Source organism: Lissotriton helveticus, chromosome 11 (assembly GCF_964261635.1).
Source record: "Lissotriton helveticus chromosome 11, aLisHel1.1, whole genome shotgun sequence".
Taxonomy (NCBI): Eukaryota; Metazoa; Chordata; class Amphibia; order Caudata; family Salamandridae; genus Lissotriton; species Lissotriton helveticus.
The window spans coordinates 891,579,406-891,600,382 of NC_136072.1; the positions used below are offsets into that span (position 1 = coordinate 891,579,406).

Here is a 20,977-nt window from a genome sequence, read left to right on the forward strand (position 1 = left end):
GCTGTGACCACCGCCATCACTTTTGGAAAAAACACTAAGGGAAACTGGTATGGCCAAAAGGGAGCACTGCAAACTGAAAATGCTCATGGTCCACTGTGATCTGTAGGTAGCACCTGTGGTCATGCACGGCATTTCTAACGCCAGCATCCAGTCTCCAGAGTACAGAGCAGATAGCACTTGGTTTCGCATGAGCATCTTCAATTTGTCATTCTGCTGGAAGGCTTTGACGGGGTGAAGATCCAAAATAAGGAGAATGGCTCTGTATTTTTTTAGCACAAAGAAGAAGCAGGAGGAACATCCAGTTCCTACTTCTCATCCAGAACACTTTGCATGGCTCCTTCTGTCCAATGGCCCTGTATTTCCTGCTTCAAAAAGAAAAGGTGGCCCGTTGTCAGCCACCCTGATGATGGTGGAGTTGTGGCGTGATAGAAAGAAATGGCAGCGTGTAGCCCCGATGGACAAGTTGGAGGACCCACTTGTCTGAAGTGATGGCCTGCCAAGATCAGAGAAGAGTTTTGCTTGATCGACACAAAGCCAGTATGCAGTGAAGTGGCCTGCCTACTGGCATCATGAAGTTCTTCATGCCAGTTGTTCTCATCATATTGGGGAACACAGTTCTCCCATTCATCATGATTATCATCCTCCAAGTCAGTGCCGAAAGGACTGCATAAAGTCAGGGCCCTATTATGTGGTAAGGGCAAGGTATCGGAATCTGAAGTGTTGCCCAGTGGCTGCATACAAGTCTGAGCTGAAAGCAATCTCGGTCAAGGTTGTGATGGATTTTGCTTGGAGATGGATAGCACTATGGACTGTACATGCTCCTACGGCATCAATGGCATCAGCATTGGTGCAAAAAGAGCTGGTGCAAAAAGAGCACAGATGATGTAGAAGGCGGATCCATCAGTGGACGTTCGACTGAGGGTCCCTGAGGATTCTTGGGGTCCAAAGGTGCATGAAAGAGAGGTGCCAAATATATGCAACTTAGCATCTCTGTAGGCTTCTACAGGCTGTAATACTGTCAATGGACGTGAGAATTCAGAGTGCACCTGAACACCACAAATAGACTTCATGAGGGTCTGTGAAAGACATTTGTTTGCAACAGCCCCGACAGAGTTTAAACGTTATTGCTTTATGGTGTGACATTTTCCCATGCACACAGGATAAACTTTGCAAAACAATCGGCCAAGTGACCAAGGAGAAACTCTTGATCTACAGCTGGAGGCACAGAGAGAAAGGAACCAACAGCAGGTATGGGTGGACCTAATAAGTGACTTGGTTCATCACTTCCAGAGTAGAACTACGCTGGTATGCAGGAGAACTGCTTTTAAAGTTTCCAGAACCATCCAACACCTGTGGAATATTCTCAAGGTGAGGAATCTTTGGTTAGAAGTTTCCATCAGAAACTGGAAATAATAATCCAATAAAATAAGAACCTTTGGTTCCTAGAACGGAGTTCATTCATAATGTTGTTCTAAACTGATCCAAGCTCATCATCACAAAACAGACCAAATCATTCAAGTGCAATTAAAAAAACACCAGATAAATATTGGTGGTCAGCCTTTTGGTTTTTTCAATCTGTGTCTTCCTTTGATATGGTTTTTGCAAATCTATGTAGGAGCTGCTAGGCCCTCAGCATTATAACAAATATTAGCAAAAAGCAAAAATATTTTGGGTGTTAAAAAACATACTTTGCCAAAGTAGTCCCCAACAATGAACAAAACTACTTTGTGTGCCGATAGGCTCCTGGTGAAAGAGCGTAAGCCAGTCGATAGATAGACAGACAGATAGAGCGATAGAGAGAGAGACAGATAGAGCTAGATCGATAGATCGAGAAAGAGCAATAGACAGACAGATCAATAGGATTTAATAAAAACAAAAGGTCTTGGTTAACTCCAGACTTAATTAGGGGCCCAATTCTTAAAGAAAGTCACAAAATTGCGACCATGGTATATGTGCTTGCATTAGTGCAGATTTCCAGCTTTCATGAATTCATAATAATTTGCAGAAATTAATCGTACTCCTAGAATATTATTTGTGAACTGCCTATTAGCACCATAAACATGCAAGTGTAGATTTGCTCACACACAAATCTGTTGAGCATTTACAAGTTTCCCGCCAAACACTTTTTTCCCAACTCTGGAAGAAGTTTTAAGTAGGCCATTGTCAGGAGTACATTCCCAACCGTTCTCAGTACGGGAGATTAGAGAAGAGCTGGTGAAACCCCCTACAATAGGAAATTTAGTTAATGTGCACACTCAAAAGAGCATTCCAACCCTGTAACTATTAATCAACACTAACTCAAGCCCCAGTATGTGGAGCTGCAGAAAGGTGGTAAAATAAGACAATTGCTAGAATTCAAACCCTATTACTGTATGAGCCCTGGCATAATCAGAAAGGCTAATATCTGAGCTTTTATATAATGAGATTGCTGCCCTAATATGTTGCTGCACTACGTGGCAACAAAGGGACAAGTGGATTTTTTTACAGGACACGTCGATTTAAGATGGAACCTGTCCCTTAGACAAGTAGATATTTTATCAAACTCCAAACCCCTGTTTAGCCTCTCCAGAATCCTGAATTTAGGGCAAAAGTTAACAAGACGGAAGGAAATATTAGCATAATCAATTAATTGCCCTGGGGCAAGAGTTTAGGCATTAAGGTTGTCACCCACAAGTGCCCCCTCCAACTTATGTTTAATCACAAAAACCCCATCCAAATCACTACCTGAACGTTTTTAATCCACAAAGAAATCTAATCACAGGAACCAAGAATGTTTCCACTCCATTCTGTGCAACTCAATCTAGAGTCCTGGCTGCTGACATGGCATTTGTTTCTCACTAGCCACATCTTGAGGATGTTGTCTCTCCTTTTTCTTGCACTATCATCTAAGAGAAATATTTGATATGGGGATGAAGTTTAAGGTTTATATCTAACTCACCTGTCGGTATCTACTTGTGTTTTAAGCGCCTCTGACATTCCAGGAATGCGGAGTATCAGTTCAGAATGACTGGATTCATGTCAGAATTGCGGCACGACTGACCATAAAATCATCTTACATGGATAGCCTAATAACCTTTAATGGATCATGCTTTCCTGGACCCAGTTTCGGCAGCCTGGCCTTACATGATGTATCTCTTCTGATGACCCTTCCAAAAGTCTCACCATCACCATAAATACAACACAGCACACCCTGATTTTCACTTAACTGCAAAAATCCCTTGTGCAGCTTTATAAATATCAACCACGCTGAAATCACCGGTAACTTTTAAACTGCATTACATCATTTACCTCGCAAAGCGTGGTTTACTCGACCTGCATTTAAGGATCACTCAACTGTACTGTCTAAATTGGATACATATGAAACACAAAAACAAAATACAGCCGGTATGAATACATGCACACAAATATACCAATAAAACCCTTTGTGCCTGGAAAATATACAACTCCTTTTAAAGCTTAACTTCAGTAGTAATAACCCAAATAACCTAAAAGCCCTGGCCAAGAACAAACCATCAGGAGATTAAACAACGTCCTCCATCTACACTACTGGAGTTTTCATCCATTATCCTGCATCTCTCCATCTCACAATACAATAGCTAGCCCACGCAGCCAGCAAAATTCAAGACCTCGTAAAGTCCACTGAAATCTAACTCTGAATATAAATATATAGGTTCAATGTTCAGAGAATCCTCTAATCCCACCTACCTACCTACTCATCACTGTGAGAAGTAAATAGTCCACAGGTCACAGCAAATATGAATGGTTACACACACCCTCAACTAAAATCATCTCATTGTCATCAACTAACTTTCCATCAGTCATTGCTAATCACTAAACGAACACTACATTAACTCTTTTCTCCTGACTGCCTAACGTGTCCCACCAAACGGAAATACAAATCTGCAAAAACCTTGACTGCAACAAATGCTCACTTCAAACACTACAACAAGTCTGGGAAGGCTCAAAAGTAGACTGCCTTTAAACACAAACTGAGAATTGAAAAAAGTAATTCCCTTAACAATACGGACTTATCTCATTCCTACACTTACAAAAGCTAGAACTACTCCAAGAAACGTATAAAGCTTCTTGAAATAGACTATGAATATTCACCTCCCCTTTACACTAGCATGGTTTAGCACTCCTGAACTCTACAACCATTTTAATTGATTGCTCACTCAGAAAACTCTGATCCAGATTCAATCACCCCTTCCACACCTCATAAAACTATATGGACAATCAATGAACCTTCCTAACTGGACCTTCCTCTGGCCTATTAAAATACTAGTTTGATCCAAAATCATTCCACTGGATACTCGAGTGACCTCAACTCAGTAAACAGTGTGAAAAAATAATTGCTTGGAATCTTTTCTTCCACCAGGCTCACCATGACCTAAAATGCAGCACTAATTCCATTAATCCCCCCCAACCCCTGCCACCTCCCCAGCATATATATATATATATATTTTTTTTTATTCCTTCCAATTTCCTGAATGGGGTGTACAGAAATATTGTAGTTTGTAACTGTACGCTTAAATTAACGAGGACTACCTAAACAGATCTCAAATGCTCACAAGGCTTGACGTTTATTTATTTTGTAATTTCATCAGACCTTTTGCTACTGTGGATACTATACTACGGATGGCATTTTTGTTAACAGATGCTACTGATTTAGACCGTGATGCAAGGTTTTTAGAATGGCCTAGGTGCTCATGACACCTTAAAACACTCCAACAGGATGGATCACATAATTCTGTCTGCTCCCCAAGCCTCTTAAAATGGAATCTGAATATATTCACCTTCCAATTGGCTCTTAAAGTGTTCTCCTTGGCCAGGCTATCTCGAAGTGCATGTTTCCAGCAGGCACAGTCTGAAATCTTCGCATCAGGCAAGAAGCCTTCCTGCTGACATACTCGATACCACAACACTTCATCTTCTGCCAATACCTTCCAAGTCTTGCTAACCTAAAACGAGAAATCAAGGTTAGGAAAGAGGAAGGACACATCATACGGACCACCATGACGGCTTTCTCCAAATCAGTATTTTTTAATGTTTGGATTTATCTTTCCTCAATTCCAAAAACTTGTAAAACCCCTCTGGCTGCAGCTTAATACAAAAGAGAAAGAATACAATGGACCCATCAGAATTTCATAGAATACCTATGGCCTTGTAGAGAGACCTTTTCCTAAATGTTTTGATTTGAAGTATGAAACTTACCTGACATATATACAAATCCTGAAGCACTACAACAAGGTTTTTAGACTAGGTGTACCATTAGATTAAATCACAGCCTGCAACGGGGCATTTTAAGATACATTATTATGTGTGCCAGAGTTTCACTCTCTTTCGACAATCAGGTTGGAAAAGTTCTGGAAATAGGCTGATAGGAAGATTTTCTCACAGACAGCAAGAAGCCATGTAAAGCAGACACTCATGAATCATCAGACAGCAGTGGAATAAACAGTCATGGCCTTGCCAATTTTCAAGCAGTAGTACATTCTGGTATCAGCACTGAAGCAATGGGGCTAAACCAGCTGCTACTGCTGGTAGAGTTCTAGGACACCTGATGGAACAATCAAGCAGAAGGAAGTAGCTCCTTCATTTCCCAAAACCTCTAAAAACCTTACCAGCACAGAATGCATGGGTAAATGAAGAATGTATTATGCAATTAAGACTGTAACAATCTGGGTGTCCATCAGATGGGTATTTGAGTTGAGGCACCATGACTGATGGGACAACACAAATCGTAACATATTCAACAGAGCACACTAGCTCTCTAGGTACACTATCAACAAAACAGAGGTATTGTTATTTGAAGGGTACCAGTACACAGTATTTCTACCAGAATAACTAGGGAAAGCCTTTATTGTTGCCTTATCACTGTACTGATATTCAAATACATAAATAGGTCTAACATTATGAAGGATAATGCACACACACTGTAAATGTGGAGGAAAACAACAAGTTTGGTAGCCAACAAAATAGGCCAATCACACAAACACAAACACCAATTTAATGAATAACTGTGTGCCCTGGTACTCCACACACTGGATTTCTTCTAGAGATTAATGATTAAAGGTTTTCTAAATATTCAGATCTCTTTATTGAGATAGGTAAGTGGTATAAAGAGAACGAGAAAACAATAGAAACAAGATAATGCACAGCATAATAGGAGACATTTGTAGTGTTACATAAGAGATTGTTTCCCAAAAAAAACCTCAGATAATTTAAAATGATTTTTTACCTTAATCATTCATTGATATTTTTATTAACCGCCTACGCAAGCAAGGTGGCGGGTTATCTAGAATGTGTCCTTCTGAATTGGTGTGTAATACTTTCTTGACTTACCCTATAAGGTACTTTAAGTAGTTAAAGAGGAAATGCAGTATAGAGATAGATTCATCTTGCATAACAGTAGTTTGTCCCACTACAATGAAGAAAATTGTTTACCAGACTTTCATGAATCTTGCAAATACCTCCAAGCCTTGAGTAAGAAAATGTTAACTCCAGGTGATTGTAATGTTATAGGAGAAAAGGATTACTCTTTAGCTAAAGACTGTTTAACTTTATTGAAATTACTAGGTGTCATGCAGTAGACACAGGAACCCCACATAGTGCTGACTATTTCCCAGATTTTAGCTCAGATTTTAATCCATCGAATTCATAGTGTCACTCTTTGGTGTAATTTGCACCGTGGTAACTCTAGTGCTTTCTTTAAGGTCTCATCATTCATATCTATTCACAAATTAGTGAGGAAGGGTAACTGTTAAGTCGGAAACATTTTGGATGACGGGTGAATTCTGCTCCACGCATGGTGGTGTGCAATGTGCATTATCACATGTCCAAGACGGTTATCTGGCTTCTAAAAGCACTGCAAGACAGGCCCATATTGACTAAGCTAAACTTTTACGCTGAATCAGAAAATACTGGATCTTAGAACAAAAGCTTGAATTAGATCATTCTTGTTCCACTAGCGACACAGATATTTCTGTGGATTTGTGCTGCTTCTACATTCCAACCATTTAAGCTGCTGCCACCCTCGTATGTTTTGCAGGTAGTGCAAAAACTGGCTCATAAAAGAATAGTTTTTCAGCAAATCTGATGAGAAATGATATAATCTGACTGACAGGTGATAATTTTACTTGCGAAATCAATTTCCATAGCGACAATTATACCCTGATGTTTCTAAAAAGTGAGGCCGTAATAACACAGGTTGAGAAAAGGAAAAGCTGCATCCTAAGCAGTATGCTACTTAAAGACGGGTATCCATGCTGCTGTTTTAGTTAAAACAACAGTCAGTCATAGCATATCTTCAAGACAACCTGCCGTTTTCATAACAGGAATCCACATTTTTCACCTTGAGGGGCACATAAACAGCAAAACTGTATATCAGATAACAGCTTATATACGTGTGCAATGGAGGCTGGCCTATGCCCTTGATCATTTTAGATTTGCAGTATCGTTTGATGGCATAGATTATGGGCTGCTCTACAAATGCCTGGATGAGGAATTAGGAGTGTAAATCTAGATATGGACATTTATAGTGAACTGCTATCAGTTCAAAGCATGTATGAATGCCACACATTGCTTAAAGCATATGGTGCAACAGGACTCTGCTCTCTCACACCTTCTACTCAATGTCAAAATCATTACTTGTACGGATTATTGCTGCCCAGGGTCTGCTAACTATACTAACATCTTTGAAACGTTTGCAAAACTCTGACACTGAAATGGTTACCAACTATTTGTTACCAATAAAATCTTGGATGTCTACCAACAACATCCGTTTTACTGGGGTAAATTCAGAGATTGTATTTTCTGCACCAGTACAGCTGTGATTTACATGGTCCACCTCGCTTGGCTTGCTCTCACAACCCCAACATTTAGTGGAAATCGGGGGGGTTCTTATTGATTTTGACCATGCATTTGAGTTCTACGTTGAAGGAATAAGAGCTTTCTCTTACTCTTGCCCTGCCTGTTTGAATTCACTCCCTCTTTGGCTGTGCAATAGTATATTCTTAGCCCCTTCGCCGCAAGGGTAATTCCCCGCTGTGCTGGGGGGGACGCGCACAGCGCCCCGGTGCTCGTGACAAGCTCAGCTCGTCACACAGCACGGAGGCGCTGAGCTCGTCACGGCCACAACAGTTTCCTCAGAACGTTCAGCACAGCAGGGGAATTATCCCCGCGTTCGAGCGTTGCGGCCGTTATGACTAGCTCAGCTCATCATGAGCACAGCGCAACCGTGCCTTCATGACGAGCTGAGCTCATCATGACCACATATGAGGTTAACAACCTTTAGGAAAGTTTTACCGGCCTCATTTGTTCTAGTTTTTTTGGGACTGGTAAAGCTAGATGTATTCCAAGAGACCTAGTGTTGTGTGTTCTTTACAAATGTTTTCACCAGGTCAGTCATGCAACTGACAGCAGTAAAGTCAGCACAACGCCACAAGGACACTAAAAACGGGCCCTTTTCTGAGTACAAACAATATTTTATTGGTTAAAGCAGTTGTACTTTTCAAGCTGCTTTATTTTTCAGCCAACTATTTTAATGTAATGCTTAAACTAAACTAAAGCCGTTTTGGGGAGTTCAATCCGTATTTTTAGTATGGGAAAGGATTACCAGATGTTTGGACTCTGTGCTGGCTCCAGTAAAGGGCATAATCAAGCTAAGAATCATTTGTGTGGTTTCAAAATATATTCAGAATAAGGTTATACACCATTCAGAAGACTGCTAGCCACAGAGGTGATGTCCCCCCTTTTATAAAGGAACCTACAACAAATACCTCTAAGTGGTTTTCACGTGTTAAGAACTTTAGTGTTACCGTTATATCATTATGGAACCAACTATAAGTGCAACACCACTCACTCACAGCCTTAAAATATAAATTAAAGTGTTGGCTATGCAGTTTGTCTATTTGTTATTCTGGTTTGTACTGATATTATGTACTTCATAATGTTTTAGGGTATGCATTATTGTGTTCGTTAGCTCTGCAGGGATGGATTTTTCCATGCATTTGTTTGTGCTTTATACATAAAATAAATGACAATACCTCTTTTGAAGCTCCAACTTTAACATTATAACCTTTGAGAGACCTCACAAAATCCAAATCGTCTCAGTACAATCCAAGATATGATAAGCAAAATGGGTAGGAAGTAGTGGGTGAGGAAAGAGAAGCATGCGAAGTATGGCCTCAGCTTCTTCAGAGCCCAGACCACAGCAAAGGCCTCCCTCTCAATAGCTGACCAACGTTTCTCTCTAGAGGTCAGCCTTCTGCTAATAAAAGCAACTGGCTGGTCCTGACCTTCTACATTCAATTGCGATAGCACAGCCCCTACCCCCAACTCAGAAGCATCTGTTTGAACAATTAATTATTTGGAGTAGTAAGGACTTTGCAGAATTGGTGCGGTGCACATGGCCTGCTTCCGGTCATCAAATGCCTTTTGACAGCTGACTGTCCACTGAACTTTCTTAGGCATTCTTTTAGAAGTTAAGTCATTCAGGGGTGTCACTATGCAACTATGCCCTTTGACAAATACTCAATATGTAATTCTTCATTCAAGACAGTCCTGATAAAGGTAGCCACTGCTTAGCCTGTGCTCTCAAATACACCTCAAAAACACAGAAATTACAAGCCCATACAATTGCTGTACATTTCCTCAGCTTTCTGCAGCACCAAGAAGACAGTCAGAGCAGAACCATGAAGATACTCCAAGGGCACCACCAGGTTTAACCTTTGTGCCTCTGTCTCCAAAAAGTTATGATGCAACAAATAACGAAGCAGCAATTTGAATGCCTGACCTTATCACAGCCACTGCCCACTGGGCCACAGGACTCTCCTGTCCTTTCAAGCTTCACAATTTAAAGGCAATATATCCATCTGACAAAAAGAATATACCCATAAATACTTATCTACTTTTACTTTAAGGATCATAGAAAAAGCCTTTCAAGGGTAACCAGTATTAAATTTAATACTGCTGTACTGTTTTTAAAATCTTAGATCTCCGGCAACATTCAGAACTCCACAACAAATAGATCATTAGAAGAATCTGATGCTACACAAAAGGTAAATCACTTCCTTCACCGAAAATAGCCAAAGTGAAAAAGCCTAAAAGGCCATGCAATCCTTTTGCAACCATGAGGTGCCCTCAAACTAAGGATCTCTACCACAGAGCCCAATACCAGCACCAATCATGTTAACTTGCAGGAAAGCCCAAAACCTCCCCCTGCTTAAAAACTCTTTCACCTGCTTAAGTTCACCTTACCTGTTCTGTAGGAGCTCTACTATTACCCACTTGGTTTTTTTTAACCAACAGTACTGTTTATTTCCAGAAACATAATAACACAGTCCCATCAGAGCATAAACGAAGCAATACAGTACAGTTGTTTATGGCAAGCAGTGCAAACACTTTATAATGTGCGAATAATAGATCCTCTTAAACTGGGCCTTGGTTGGAATGCAAGACTGTAGGCTCCTGTCTGCAGGAAAAATACATCAACCACTGAATTCTTTTAGTCCACTAATCCCGTTAAATGTATCTTCTATATATACACACACTACTCACCCTCAAGTGAGGAGCGTCGTGAATTTGAATTGAATTTGAATTTTAAAATATTTGTAGAGCGCACGACGTCCAAGCGGTTTCTTGGCGCTAAGGATGCAGACCCATGGTCAAAACAGGAAATGGACCGCTAGTGGGGGAAGGCTTGAGAGAAGAGGAATGTTTTGAGGGCTTTTCGAAACTCTATATAATGAGGTGAAGACCTAAGGGAGAAAGGAAGAGTATTCCAGAAAACAGGGGCAAGGATGGAGAATTTCATACCTCCCAGTTTCTTCCTCCTAAATCGAGGAACCGCGAGGAGGAATTGGGAGGAGGATCGCAAGGGAGATAGGGCTTGATTTCAGAGTTAATAAATGCAGGGGCCGTCCCTGCCCGAGCCTGGAAGGTGATACAGCCCATCTTAAAGAGGGAACGTTCCCGAATGGGAAGCCAGTGTAAGGCTTTAAGTAACGGGGTGACGTGATAGAATTTAGGAAGGTTGTGTACAAGTCAGGTGGCCTGGTTCTGAACCAGCTGAAGTCGCCGTAACTCGCAGGCAGGGATACCAGAATATAAAACATTGCCATAGTCAATACGGGAGATGACCATGGCTAAAAGAATGATTTTGAGGGCGGAGAGGGAGAAAAAGCGAGCGATCTTTCGGATGGTGCGAAGAGTCATAAAGCAAGAAGAAACAACAGAACTAATCTGGGAGTGCAAATTGAGATGGTTGTTCAATGTTATCCCTAAGGTCTTGACTGAGGAAGAGGGAACAGGAGGAGAACCTAGGGAAGAAGGCCAAAATGTAGGGTTCCAGGGACTGGAGCAACCACCTGTAAGAACCAGTTCGGTTTTATCTGGATTTAGCTTCAGGTGGTTGTGACTCATCCAGTCCCAAGCTTCCTTTCTTTGAGTTCGGCATTGAACCACCTGTTCGTGTAATTGGCACGCCTGGCCGCGATGCGTCTCAGGGGGGCTACTTGATCGCACCCACTGGCAAGCCATTTGCTGATCGTATCTGCTTGAGCAGCAGAGGAAAGAGCTTTAATATCGGGACTTGAGGCCGATAGAGAGGAGCAGAGGGAGACCATATCAACATGGTTCCAATTGCGCGCCCAGGTGTTCCTTAAAAGTGGGGGTCTTTTAACAAGTGTGGGGTGGAGGAAGAAGGAAACTAAACAGTGATCGGACCAGGCACATGGAGTGACTGCAGGGGGAGAGACGGGACAATTTAACGTCCAAACCTGGTACAAAATGTGACCGTGAATATGAGTGTGGGTATGGACATGAGATAAGAAATTAAAACTAGAAAGAGAATCCGAAAATTCTCTGGACATGTGATCCTCAGCAGGATCTGAAGGCCAAAAGTTAAAATCACCTAGCAAAAGAACAGAGGAATGGTTCACAGCTAGGGTGGCCAGTAATTCCTGTACAGCGGGAATTAAATGAGGCATTAAATGAGGAGGGCGGTACATCAGCAAACAGATCAAAGGCGTTTGGAAGGAGGTAGAGCGGATGACTAAATATGCGACCGATGAGATGGGAGGGGTCGATAGCAACTGAAAATGAAGCATTCCTCTAGGTTGCCCATATGTTTTCCTAACTTTGTAGGGCAAACCCTTCGCTCACAGATGGTCTCTTTCACCTCCATCCACCAGTGTATCCCAGATCACCATTTTTCAACTGTTTGGATTATTTTATTGCCCCAGTTTTGTGCAATAGCCTCTTTGCTAGCATAACACAAAAGTTTGCAATTTCTTTTGTGACTTGGCATTTGCTCATCAACCCATGTCTACATTATAACTACGCAATATTTAGTTTAAGTTGTAAATTCAGAATGGTTACAAGTTCACCATTATTTGTTTCCCAGTAGGACTGTACAGTTTGCATTCCTAAATCACGTGGTACATTGAGCCCTCTTCTCTCTTACATCTAATACATAGAGGATCTGAAATTAAACCAACACAAAATGGTCTGTCTACCTTATGAGCGGCATGCCCACTGTAATATTCTGAACTGAATCAGCCATAGGCCAGATTGTATGGCCACCACTCAGTGATGTGCAAAGGCCTGTTCCCACTCGATACCCTCTAAAGTACCCAAGTCAGCTGAATAACTGTACTTCAGGATACCCAGGTCACCCATTATTTAAAAAAAAGACAGTTTCTTCAATCCGTGCCTCCATGAGGGCCCTTTCTTTAATGGCTTTATGGTGTGGAATATTATTCCAGACCAACCGCTGTTTATTTAGTGCATGCCAATATGCATAAGCACCTATACTGCTTGGTGATGGATAAATAATATTCATTGTGCATTTTCTCAAACTATTTTAGACCATGCTTTACTGTCCGATCGAAACCTTGTTTGGAAATCCCCATTAGATCTCATGATTTATATGCCCCTTTACCATCTATTTTGATTGGCTGGCTTCTATGCTTCCACTACTTGCTTTACACACAGTACTTTTTTCTTTTTTGTTAAATCTCCATGAGAATGCATGTTTTCCAGCTGTCTCCCTCAGAAACTTCTCTACCCCTGCATTCTGTGTTGGTCTCGGTCACCCATGTGATTCTCCCAACCCTTGTGTACTCACCTGTTGCTTCTAAGCAAAGTGTTTCTCCCCTGCCCATTCCACATTGCTCTCTTGACCATTGCTGCTTTCTCCCTACTCCATGCTGCTTCCCTTGACCCACACCCTTTTCTCTCTCGCCCGTTGCTTCTCCATCCCACCGCATTACTTTCTCGCACACCAGTCTTACATGTTTCTCTCCCAATCCACCCTTCTTTGTTACTCCCCCTACACCCACCTCGAGTGTTGCTCCCTTCAACTGTGCTTAAAAAGAAAACATGACCACCGTGTCATTGAGCCTTTTTTTGTATCTTTCCTTTAACCATATTGTACAACATCGATGATGCTCTACTGCTCGCCTAAAATCCATTGCCAATGCCATCAGGTCCCAAAGGCAAGAGCTACTGGCTTTGTCAATACTTTAAAAAAAAAATCCTACTATGGATGAGAAGTATGTGTGTACGGGTTTGGTAGGTGTAAGTTCAGGATCTGTTTAAACATTTTTTTTGAATGAGAAAAAAGAGTTCACTATGGTTAAGACCCTGAAAAGAAACACAAGCTGCCTGATACACAAAATAGGCGGCTCACAGCACAACATTTTAGAGGCTGTAACCACCCCTTCTAACTTGAAGAATGTTCAAAACGCTTTCACCACAAATATTCTTTTCGCAAAGAGTCACAATCTGCCCGCCCCATGAATTTGAATAAAGCAGCTATCGGACTGAGACTTCTTGTGAAAGTGAATGGATGCTGGGACAGAAATCGCCACGGAACAGCAAACCTCCGGACTCGCTTCCCTATTGACCTAAATTGTGATCTCTGTCCCAAGGAACATGGGTTGCAATCGGACTGGCCATACCGGGCATTGGGAGTTTCCTGGAAGGTTGGAAGGGAGGGGCCGGTTTTGCAGCGATGTTGCCGGTTCTGCAATATCGGCCCCAGGAACTAAAGTGCTTCATGGGGTTTGCAAGTGTTTGCAAAGCATAGGTGCATGCCTGAGCAAATTGCAAGGGTGGAAGGAACGCATCGTGGCCACCCCCTTCCTTCCTGCAATGCAATGCTTCAAGCTGCTTACAGTGAGATTCGGAAAGGCCACTACAATGGCAGTGCACTACTGTGATTTACTAACTGTGACTTTAAATTGAGACTTATCATCCACAAAGTCAGTAGCCCTGGCTTTGCAAATGTTTATTATTCTGTGTGCATGAGCCCCGAGAAAAATAACCTGGATCTGGAAACTGCTGTAATTAGGCAAAAGAGGAGTTGGGAAAAGTAGGGGTGGAGTGGCAGGTAAGGGAAAGCGACAACCAGCTCAGTTCATTTGAAGAACTAAGAAACAAGACTGGTGTGTTGCACCAGAATCACTACACTCTGGGAAGGGGTCTCCTGAGAGAAGGTACTCAACCTCAGAAGCACTCTCTGCCGGCGACAGCCTGCATCTGCGGTCGGTTGGGTTGGGGGTCTCTCGTGCATCATCTCACAATGGATGATGTTGAACTCAGAAGAGGGCTCTGTGGGATCAAGTGGCTGGAGATTGCTTCATTGTGTGGGGGTCGCATTTCAAAATGAACAAAAGCAGAGAAGGAATACAGTCTCAATGAAACTGAACCAGATACAAGTCCTTTGGGACCCATGGGGGAGAGAGCTCATGGCTTGGACATGGACAGAGGCTTCTGTATAAAAGCTGTGCAGTGTGATGCTATAAAACTGATATTTAATTGCAGTGTTTATCTTGTTATGTCAAAATGAATAATTCTTTCTTACACAGTTATTTTCTCCTGCCCCAAACCAAATTTCACCTGCTATGTATATCAAGGTCAGGAACTCTGCTCAGTTGCAGATCAGAGACTCGTCCTGCCATCACTGGTGATAGGATGCATTACCCAAGGCATATTACAACCCCTTGCCTCATGATCGAATTTACACATGTCTGTCCTTCAAGAGGTGAAGGATGGAAGGAGAGCCAAGGTACACACTTCATTCCCAATCTTTGTCCCCTGAGGATATTCTTGTAATGAAGAGCAGCAACTACTATCCTTACTAATTCCTGCATGAAAAATAAAAAGGGCATTATTCAGCAAAAACAAATGCCACGTTCATGAAAAAAAATTAAAAAGTTAAAATTAAAATGATAAATTCATTGTTATGACTGGAGATGTAATGCGTGTATGTTCATTAATGAAAATGTATCCTGAGAACTGATGTGATAAGGTTTCATTTCCCAACCTAGCAAAAAAATCGAGAATCTACCTAGCTTAGAAAGCACTCAGGTTCATGGATGCTCGGATGCTATTTGTTCCAACACGGACGATAGCTGTGTTGTTAAGGTGTCACTAGTTTAACTGTGTCCTCACCTAAACAAAGAGGAGCAGCCAATCCAAGAAGAAATCATTAAAAGATGGTGCTGAACAATGTTTCAAAACAAAGTACATTTTATGATGTGGGCTTCTAGGAAAAGTGATTTAATGTAAAGGTGTCATTGCTGCTGAGAAGAAGTACATTGAAAGTAGTGTATATAATGTCTTGAGCTTAAGAGAGTTATTTTGATACACCTATAAGACATTTGTGATTCCTTTCCTACAATGACTAGACAGGTCAAGGTCATGCCACTGTCCTGGTTTCTATTTCCCTCACACGATTCAAGAAGAACATAAATCATCTATCTTGTCGACGGTGGCATTTCACTTTGACTATAGTAAGTGCCGGAGATGTAAAAATATCTAACATTAAGAAAGAGTGTCTTGAAATTAGTATCTTTCTACCACCCAATAAATACTATCAACTGGAGGTATTTTAAGAGTATCTCCTATGTGGATGAAACTAATTTCACTAGTCCGAAATGGATTCAACATCATCTTGGGGAAGCAATTATCTGAATTGTCTTTCAAAATCGTCAAATTTTAATCCTTATATCATAATAGGTCTGCAATATGTCCTGTCATTTATTTATCACGTCTGCAACCCCTGGCACTGCCTTTGTGACCCCTGGCCTCACAAGCTGCAAAATCAGTGCGAGAGGCAGCTCACACTTATGAGCATCAGAGCTCGCCCTCCTTGTTTTGATGAGTAATACTCTATTATTCACTATCTGTGAAAAGGTGGAGCACAATTAGCTGGAACAAGATCTGTGCCGACACCTGAGGTAATTATAAAATGCTTTTAAGCTCAGGTTGTATGGAAGCCTGCATGAGAATCAGTGTCCGGTAATGAGAATCAGTGAGGCCGTACCAGTGGTAGTGGTCCGGCCGCCCTATTTCGGGTTTGGCTGTCGGACAAATGACGCAAGACCACCGCCAGGATCCTGATGGGGTGGCGGTGGGGAAAGTGGCAGTGCCTTTGCCAGTAACACCGTGCAGTTTACGACCTGCCTTACCACCGACCTTTTCATGGCGGGCATCCCACCATGAAAGGGTCGGCAGAAAGGCAATGAGGGGTCCAAAACAGGGACTCAGGGCATTGTAGCGCATGAGGGGTGTGCATGGGGGCACATGTTGTGCCCTCTTTTTCTTGCACTGTTGTGTGTGCACGGTGTGGCATGCTAGATATGCTGCATGGTACACAGTGCACTGACGTTCAAGAGAAGGTGCCACAGCGGCATGTGCTGCAGGCTCTCTATGAGATTAAGCATACCGCCTATGTGGCACCACTGCCGCAACACCACCAGTATGGCGGTACACTTGTAATGAGGTGGTCGGGATGCTGCCTGCTTGGTTGCGTGCTCCTGACTGCCGCAATGGCAGACCGGCGGTCGGACAGCATAAGTCATAATTAGGCCCTAAGTGTCAGTAAGTAAGCATCAGTGAGTGACAATGCATGAGTGACCATAATAGTAGCTGAGAGTAAGTGATAATGAATAAGTATGCGGGAGTATTAGAGAGTGCATGAGTAACTGTAGGTAAGAATGGTTGAGTCAGTGACAATCAGGACGTGAGAGTAAGACTGAGTAAGTCAGAGTGTAAGTATGAATGAGTAGAAGTGAAGTGAGGATAAATGAATGAGTGAATCAAAGTGAGTGAAAATAACAGAGTGAGTGAAAATGAGAGAGTAAGAGTGAGTACAAGTGAGTGCGGGTGAGAAAGTATGAAAGAGTTAGAGTAAGAATGACAGAATGATAGAGTAAGAGTGAGTGCAATGGGTGTCCATGGGTGAGAAGGAGTGAATTAAAGTGAAAATGAGTGAGAGTAAGACTGAATGCCGTATAACCCTGCATAAATTGCATTTTCTTGCTACATAATTGAGTCAACCCTGCTGTATATTTGGTCCTCCTCCGCCACCTAATTCTAGTGACTCTGACTCTACTTAACTGTTCTTTAATAAAACAGAGTATTTCAAAAATAAAATGCCTGCTTTCATTCAGCTTGTCTATGAATGGCAGGGAAAATACTGACAAGGAGCACATGTGTGCCTGTTTACGAGACGGGCCTCAGAAACATATTTCAGGCCGCTAATGGGCCACTGTCTTCTGTATAATGAGAATTTGGGTTACAGAGGCAACTATGGCAAAATGCTGATACTGGCATACTAGATGCAATTCTTAGCATGACAGACACTTGCAACTAAATACGGACACCCATAGTAAAATACAGGCAACTGGCTCACTAGATAGAGGTAATTCTTGGCATATGGGTACTAGTGGAAAAATGCTGGTGGGCATACGGGAGGGTGACTGTCATATGCAAGGGGCGCAACCATAACAAATTGCTGGCTCCAACATACTAGAGATACTGTTTGCCATAAAGGTCATCCATAGCATGGACAGAGTTAATTGCAAAATTCTGGCATATTTGAAGTAATTTGTAGCATATGGTCTGCCCATTAAAAAATGCTGGCCCTGGCAAGATGGAGGTAATTTGTGACACCTGGGGGAGGTATAGGGGAAGCAGTTTGAAAAACAATTATGGAGTCAACTCCTGGGGAACGTCAGGTTTTATTCGCTTGGAACACCATGAAGGGACTCAAAAATAATGAGTGTCCGTTTAGAGGCTATGGCTTTTTAGCACATGTATGTAGAAATTGTGCTGTAAATGCAGTATTCAATTCCATTTTAAAGCAAGCATTAGAAATGCAATAGGTCTTGCATTTTTTTGAGTTAGAGCTATTGGCATAGCTCAACAGCTACCGGACAGAAATTGCCACTTTGCATGTGCCGAACAGAGGACTGCTCCGTTAAACGGCCTGAAAGCCTAAAATTATGTTGATAGCCTACAAAATAAAAAGGCAGATCAGGATGACCAGGAGGATCCTCGGACGTATTGGCAAACAATGAGTGAAATCGCCTGGGCGCGACCCAAGCAGGCAAAGGCGGGAGAATCATACCTAATGCACCAATAAAATAAAACCCCTGTATTTCTAAATGGCACAACAACGAACAAATGACAATTCATGGGCATGCCAAAAGCAGATAGAGGAGATAACAACAGGTCTTGCAGACTGCGCACTCGCGCTGCCTAGGCCCGACCTAAAAAAGAAATTCTCTGGGGGGAAACCCCTCCGCCCCAACCCTGCACCTATCTAAATAGATGTGGCTCACTAAATTTGCCCACTCCTACAATTCAGGGAATGTATTATGCCCCGTACTTTCAAAGATCGTGTAAGCACCCTACTAGACATGGTATCTGAAATAGAAATTCGTCTCTGTTGTGATGTTATATTAATCATGCAGTTATTATGGAACTTCAGTGCTGTCAATTATTGTGATTTCATGAGGGTTAAGATCATGTGCATGACTTCCTAAGAAGAGTCAGGATCAAAGGTCATATGATGTAATTTCCTGTGACGTAATTAAGGGTAAAAGCCATGTTCTGTCCCTTCAGATACTCCTGCCATTCCATTTATAAAGAAAATGTGTCAAGAATGGTTTGATAAAAATAATTCAACAGAACCATGCTTTTGAGGTGTAAAATTCTAACAAACACAAGTACCTGTTATTATGAGTTTTAGACATATTCAGTTTGAACAAAAAAAAATTCGATAACAGCTATACATGAACAGGTCTATGGTGTGGACTGCTGCATCACCTGCTGAAATGTCACAACACCCTGTTGAAAGCTTTCTCCATGTCCAACAGGATCATATCTACCTGAGACCACATACCTGAACCTTGTTACTGCCATTTTAATACGGGCCACTGTAACGTGGACCGAATCAGGTCATCAAACTTTGGCCCATACAGTGAGCAGGGCACAAAGAAAAAAATCCACTTTTTGGATTTAAATAGTGATTTACTGCTCACAATATTTTTGTTCATGTCATGCTGAGACAGCAATAAAACCTGTAACTCCACTGAGAAATCCAGGGTGCTGCAATCCATATTCACTTAGTATAACTTCTTCAGAAGTGCCTATTCCCTGAAAGCAACGCGAATTACTGATTACAGAGGAAATCTCGCAAGAGGAAAGCCTTTTCCCTATTTTTAGCTTACTCTATAAGCACTGAACATTTAATGGTATAATACAGAAACTTCTCGTCATTGCAATTCCGTATTATGTTGCTAAGCGTGGTTTTTCTGCGAACCCTTCTCAGGACCTGTGCTAACAAACACATTTTAGGGTTGCTCTAAAATCGTACTGGACGCTGCTACTACAGGAATCTTATTTCAGGTTTCTAAGTTTTGGCAGCGGTGGATAAAGAGCAGCTGGTCCCATTGTATGTGGAGGTCGTACCAAAGAATGGTTGCCTAGACTGAAAAGGCCTTAAGTCTTATTTTTACTTTTTTGCACTTCTTTGTCTGTCGTCTAATGGTGCTATAGCTGTGGTATGCAGAGAGCCTCTGCTGATGTCGGATAGTCAGCCAGATAGGTGGAGGTGTCAGTCATGATGGCTTTATAGATTGCGCTACTGGTTTTGAAAGTGGTGCGAGTCAGCAAGAGGAACTAGTGGTTGTCCATCAGGGTGGAGGTTATTTGGTCATAATGCTGAGCAGGTAGCAGACCAGGTCCTTACAGTGTCAGCTCAGGTCTGAGTGGATAACTTTTCAGCTTTATATGATTGTGATTACACAGAGTACTATATTTCTATGCTCAAGAGGGTGACAGGTTAACGATATAGTGGGAGGAAGTGAGGAATGACATTTTATCTCTACCAACTGGCAAGGCTCCTGGCTCCAAAAGGTTATTGGGGATTTGTTCAAGTCATTAAGGAACCTCCAGGCGCCTATTCTTACTCTGCACATGAACGCAGTCATTCGCGGTTCCTTACCAGAGCCCTGGCGTCATTCTGTGATAATGGTAGTGTTTAAGGAGGAGGATAGCGCTGACCCTGCCGGTTATAGACCCATTTCGCAAATTGATGTAGAGGTCAAAATTACTGGACGAGTGATCTTGGAGAGAGTTACTCACTGGGCTAACAAGCACAATATCCTGTCTCAGCTTCAGAGTAGACCGGGCCGGGGCACTGCAGGGCAGAACCTAACCTATATTTCCAAATAACCAAATATACAAGAGCCAAAGGGGAATCATTTAACGTGGAATTCATGGATCTCAGGTCAGCCTTTGATTAAGTCAATAGAGATAAACTCTGGGTAGAGCTGAGGGACAAGGGGTTTGAGCCTGCTCTCACTGCTTTGGGAGAGATCGTCATAATGGCCTCACAGGATCAATAAGATTTGGTATTAATGGGGAATGCATGCAGCATTTTAGCCTGGAGAGATGTCCGTAAGGGTTGTATTTTGGCTACTCTTCTTTTTAGTATGTATATCAATCATCTGGAGGAGGTTTTATCTGAATAGGGCCTTGATATCGAAAGATCGGGTGGAAGACTGCTCCCCGCCCTGTTTTATGCTGATGATGCTTTCCTGATTGCACGCACTGCGAGAAGCCTCCAACAACTTTTGATCTTTTCATTGTTTTTATGGATATCTTAGATTTGTCAAAC

At 42.1% G+C, this 20,977-nt stretch overlaps 1 protein-coding gene across 2 annotated transcripts in view; it reads right to left on the reverse strand.

The window, feature by feature from the left end:
- Positions 1 to 20,977, reverse strand: part of FBXW8 (F-box and WD repeat domain containing 8) — a 529,940-nt gene that overhangs the window by 359,869 nt on the left and 149,094 nt on the right. For both annotated transcript variants that reach the window (XR_013602517.1, XM_078667126.1), the window contains exon 3: positions 4,797 to 4,961. Coding sequence is in view for 1 of the 2 variants with exons in the window: in XM_078667126.1 (XP_078523252.1) it covers positions 4,797 to 4,961 (165 nt within the window). In the remaining variant the exon portion in view is untranslated. The remainder of the gene's footprint in view (positions 1 to 4,796; positions 4,962 to 20,977) is intronic.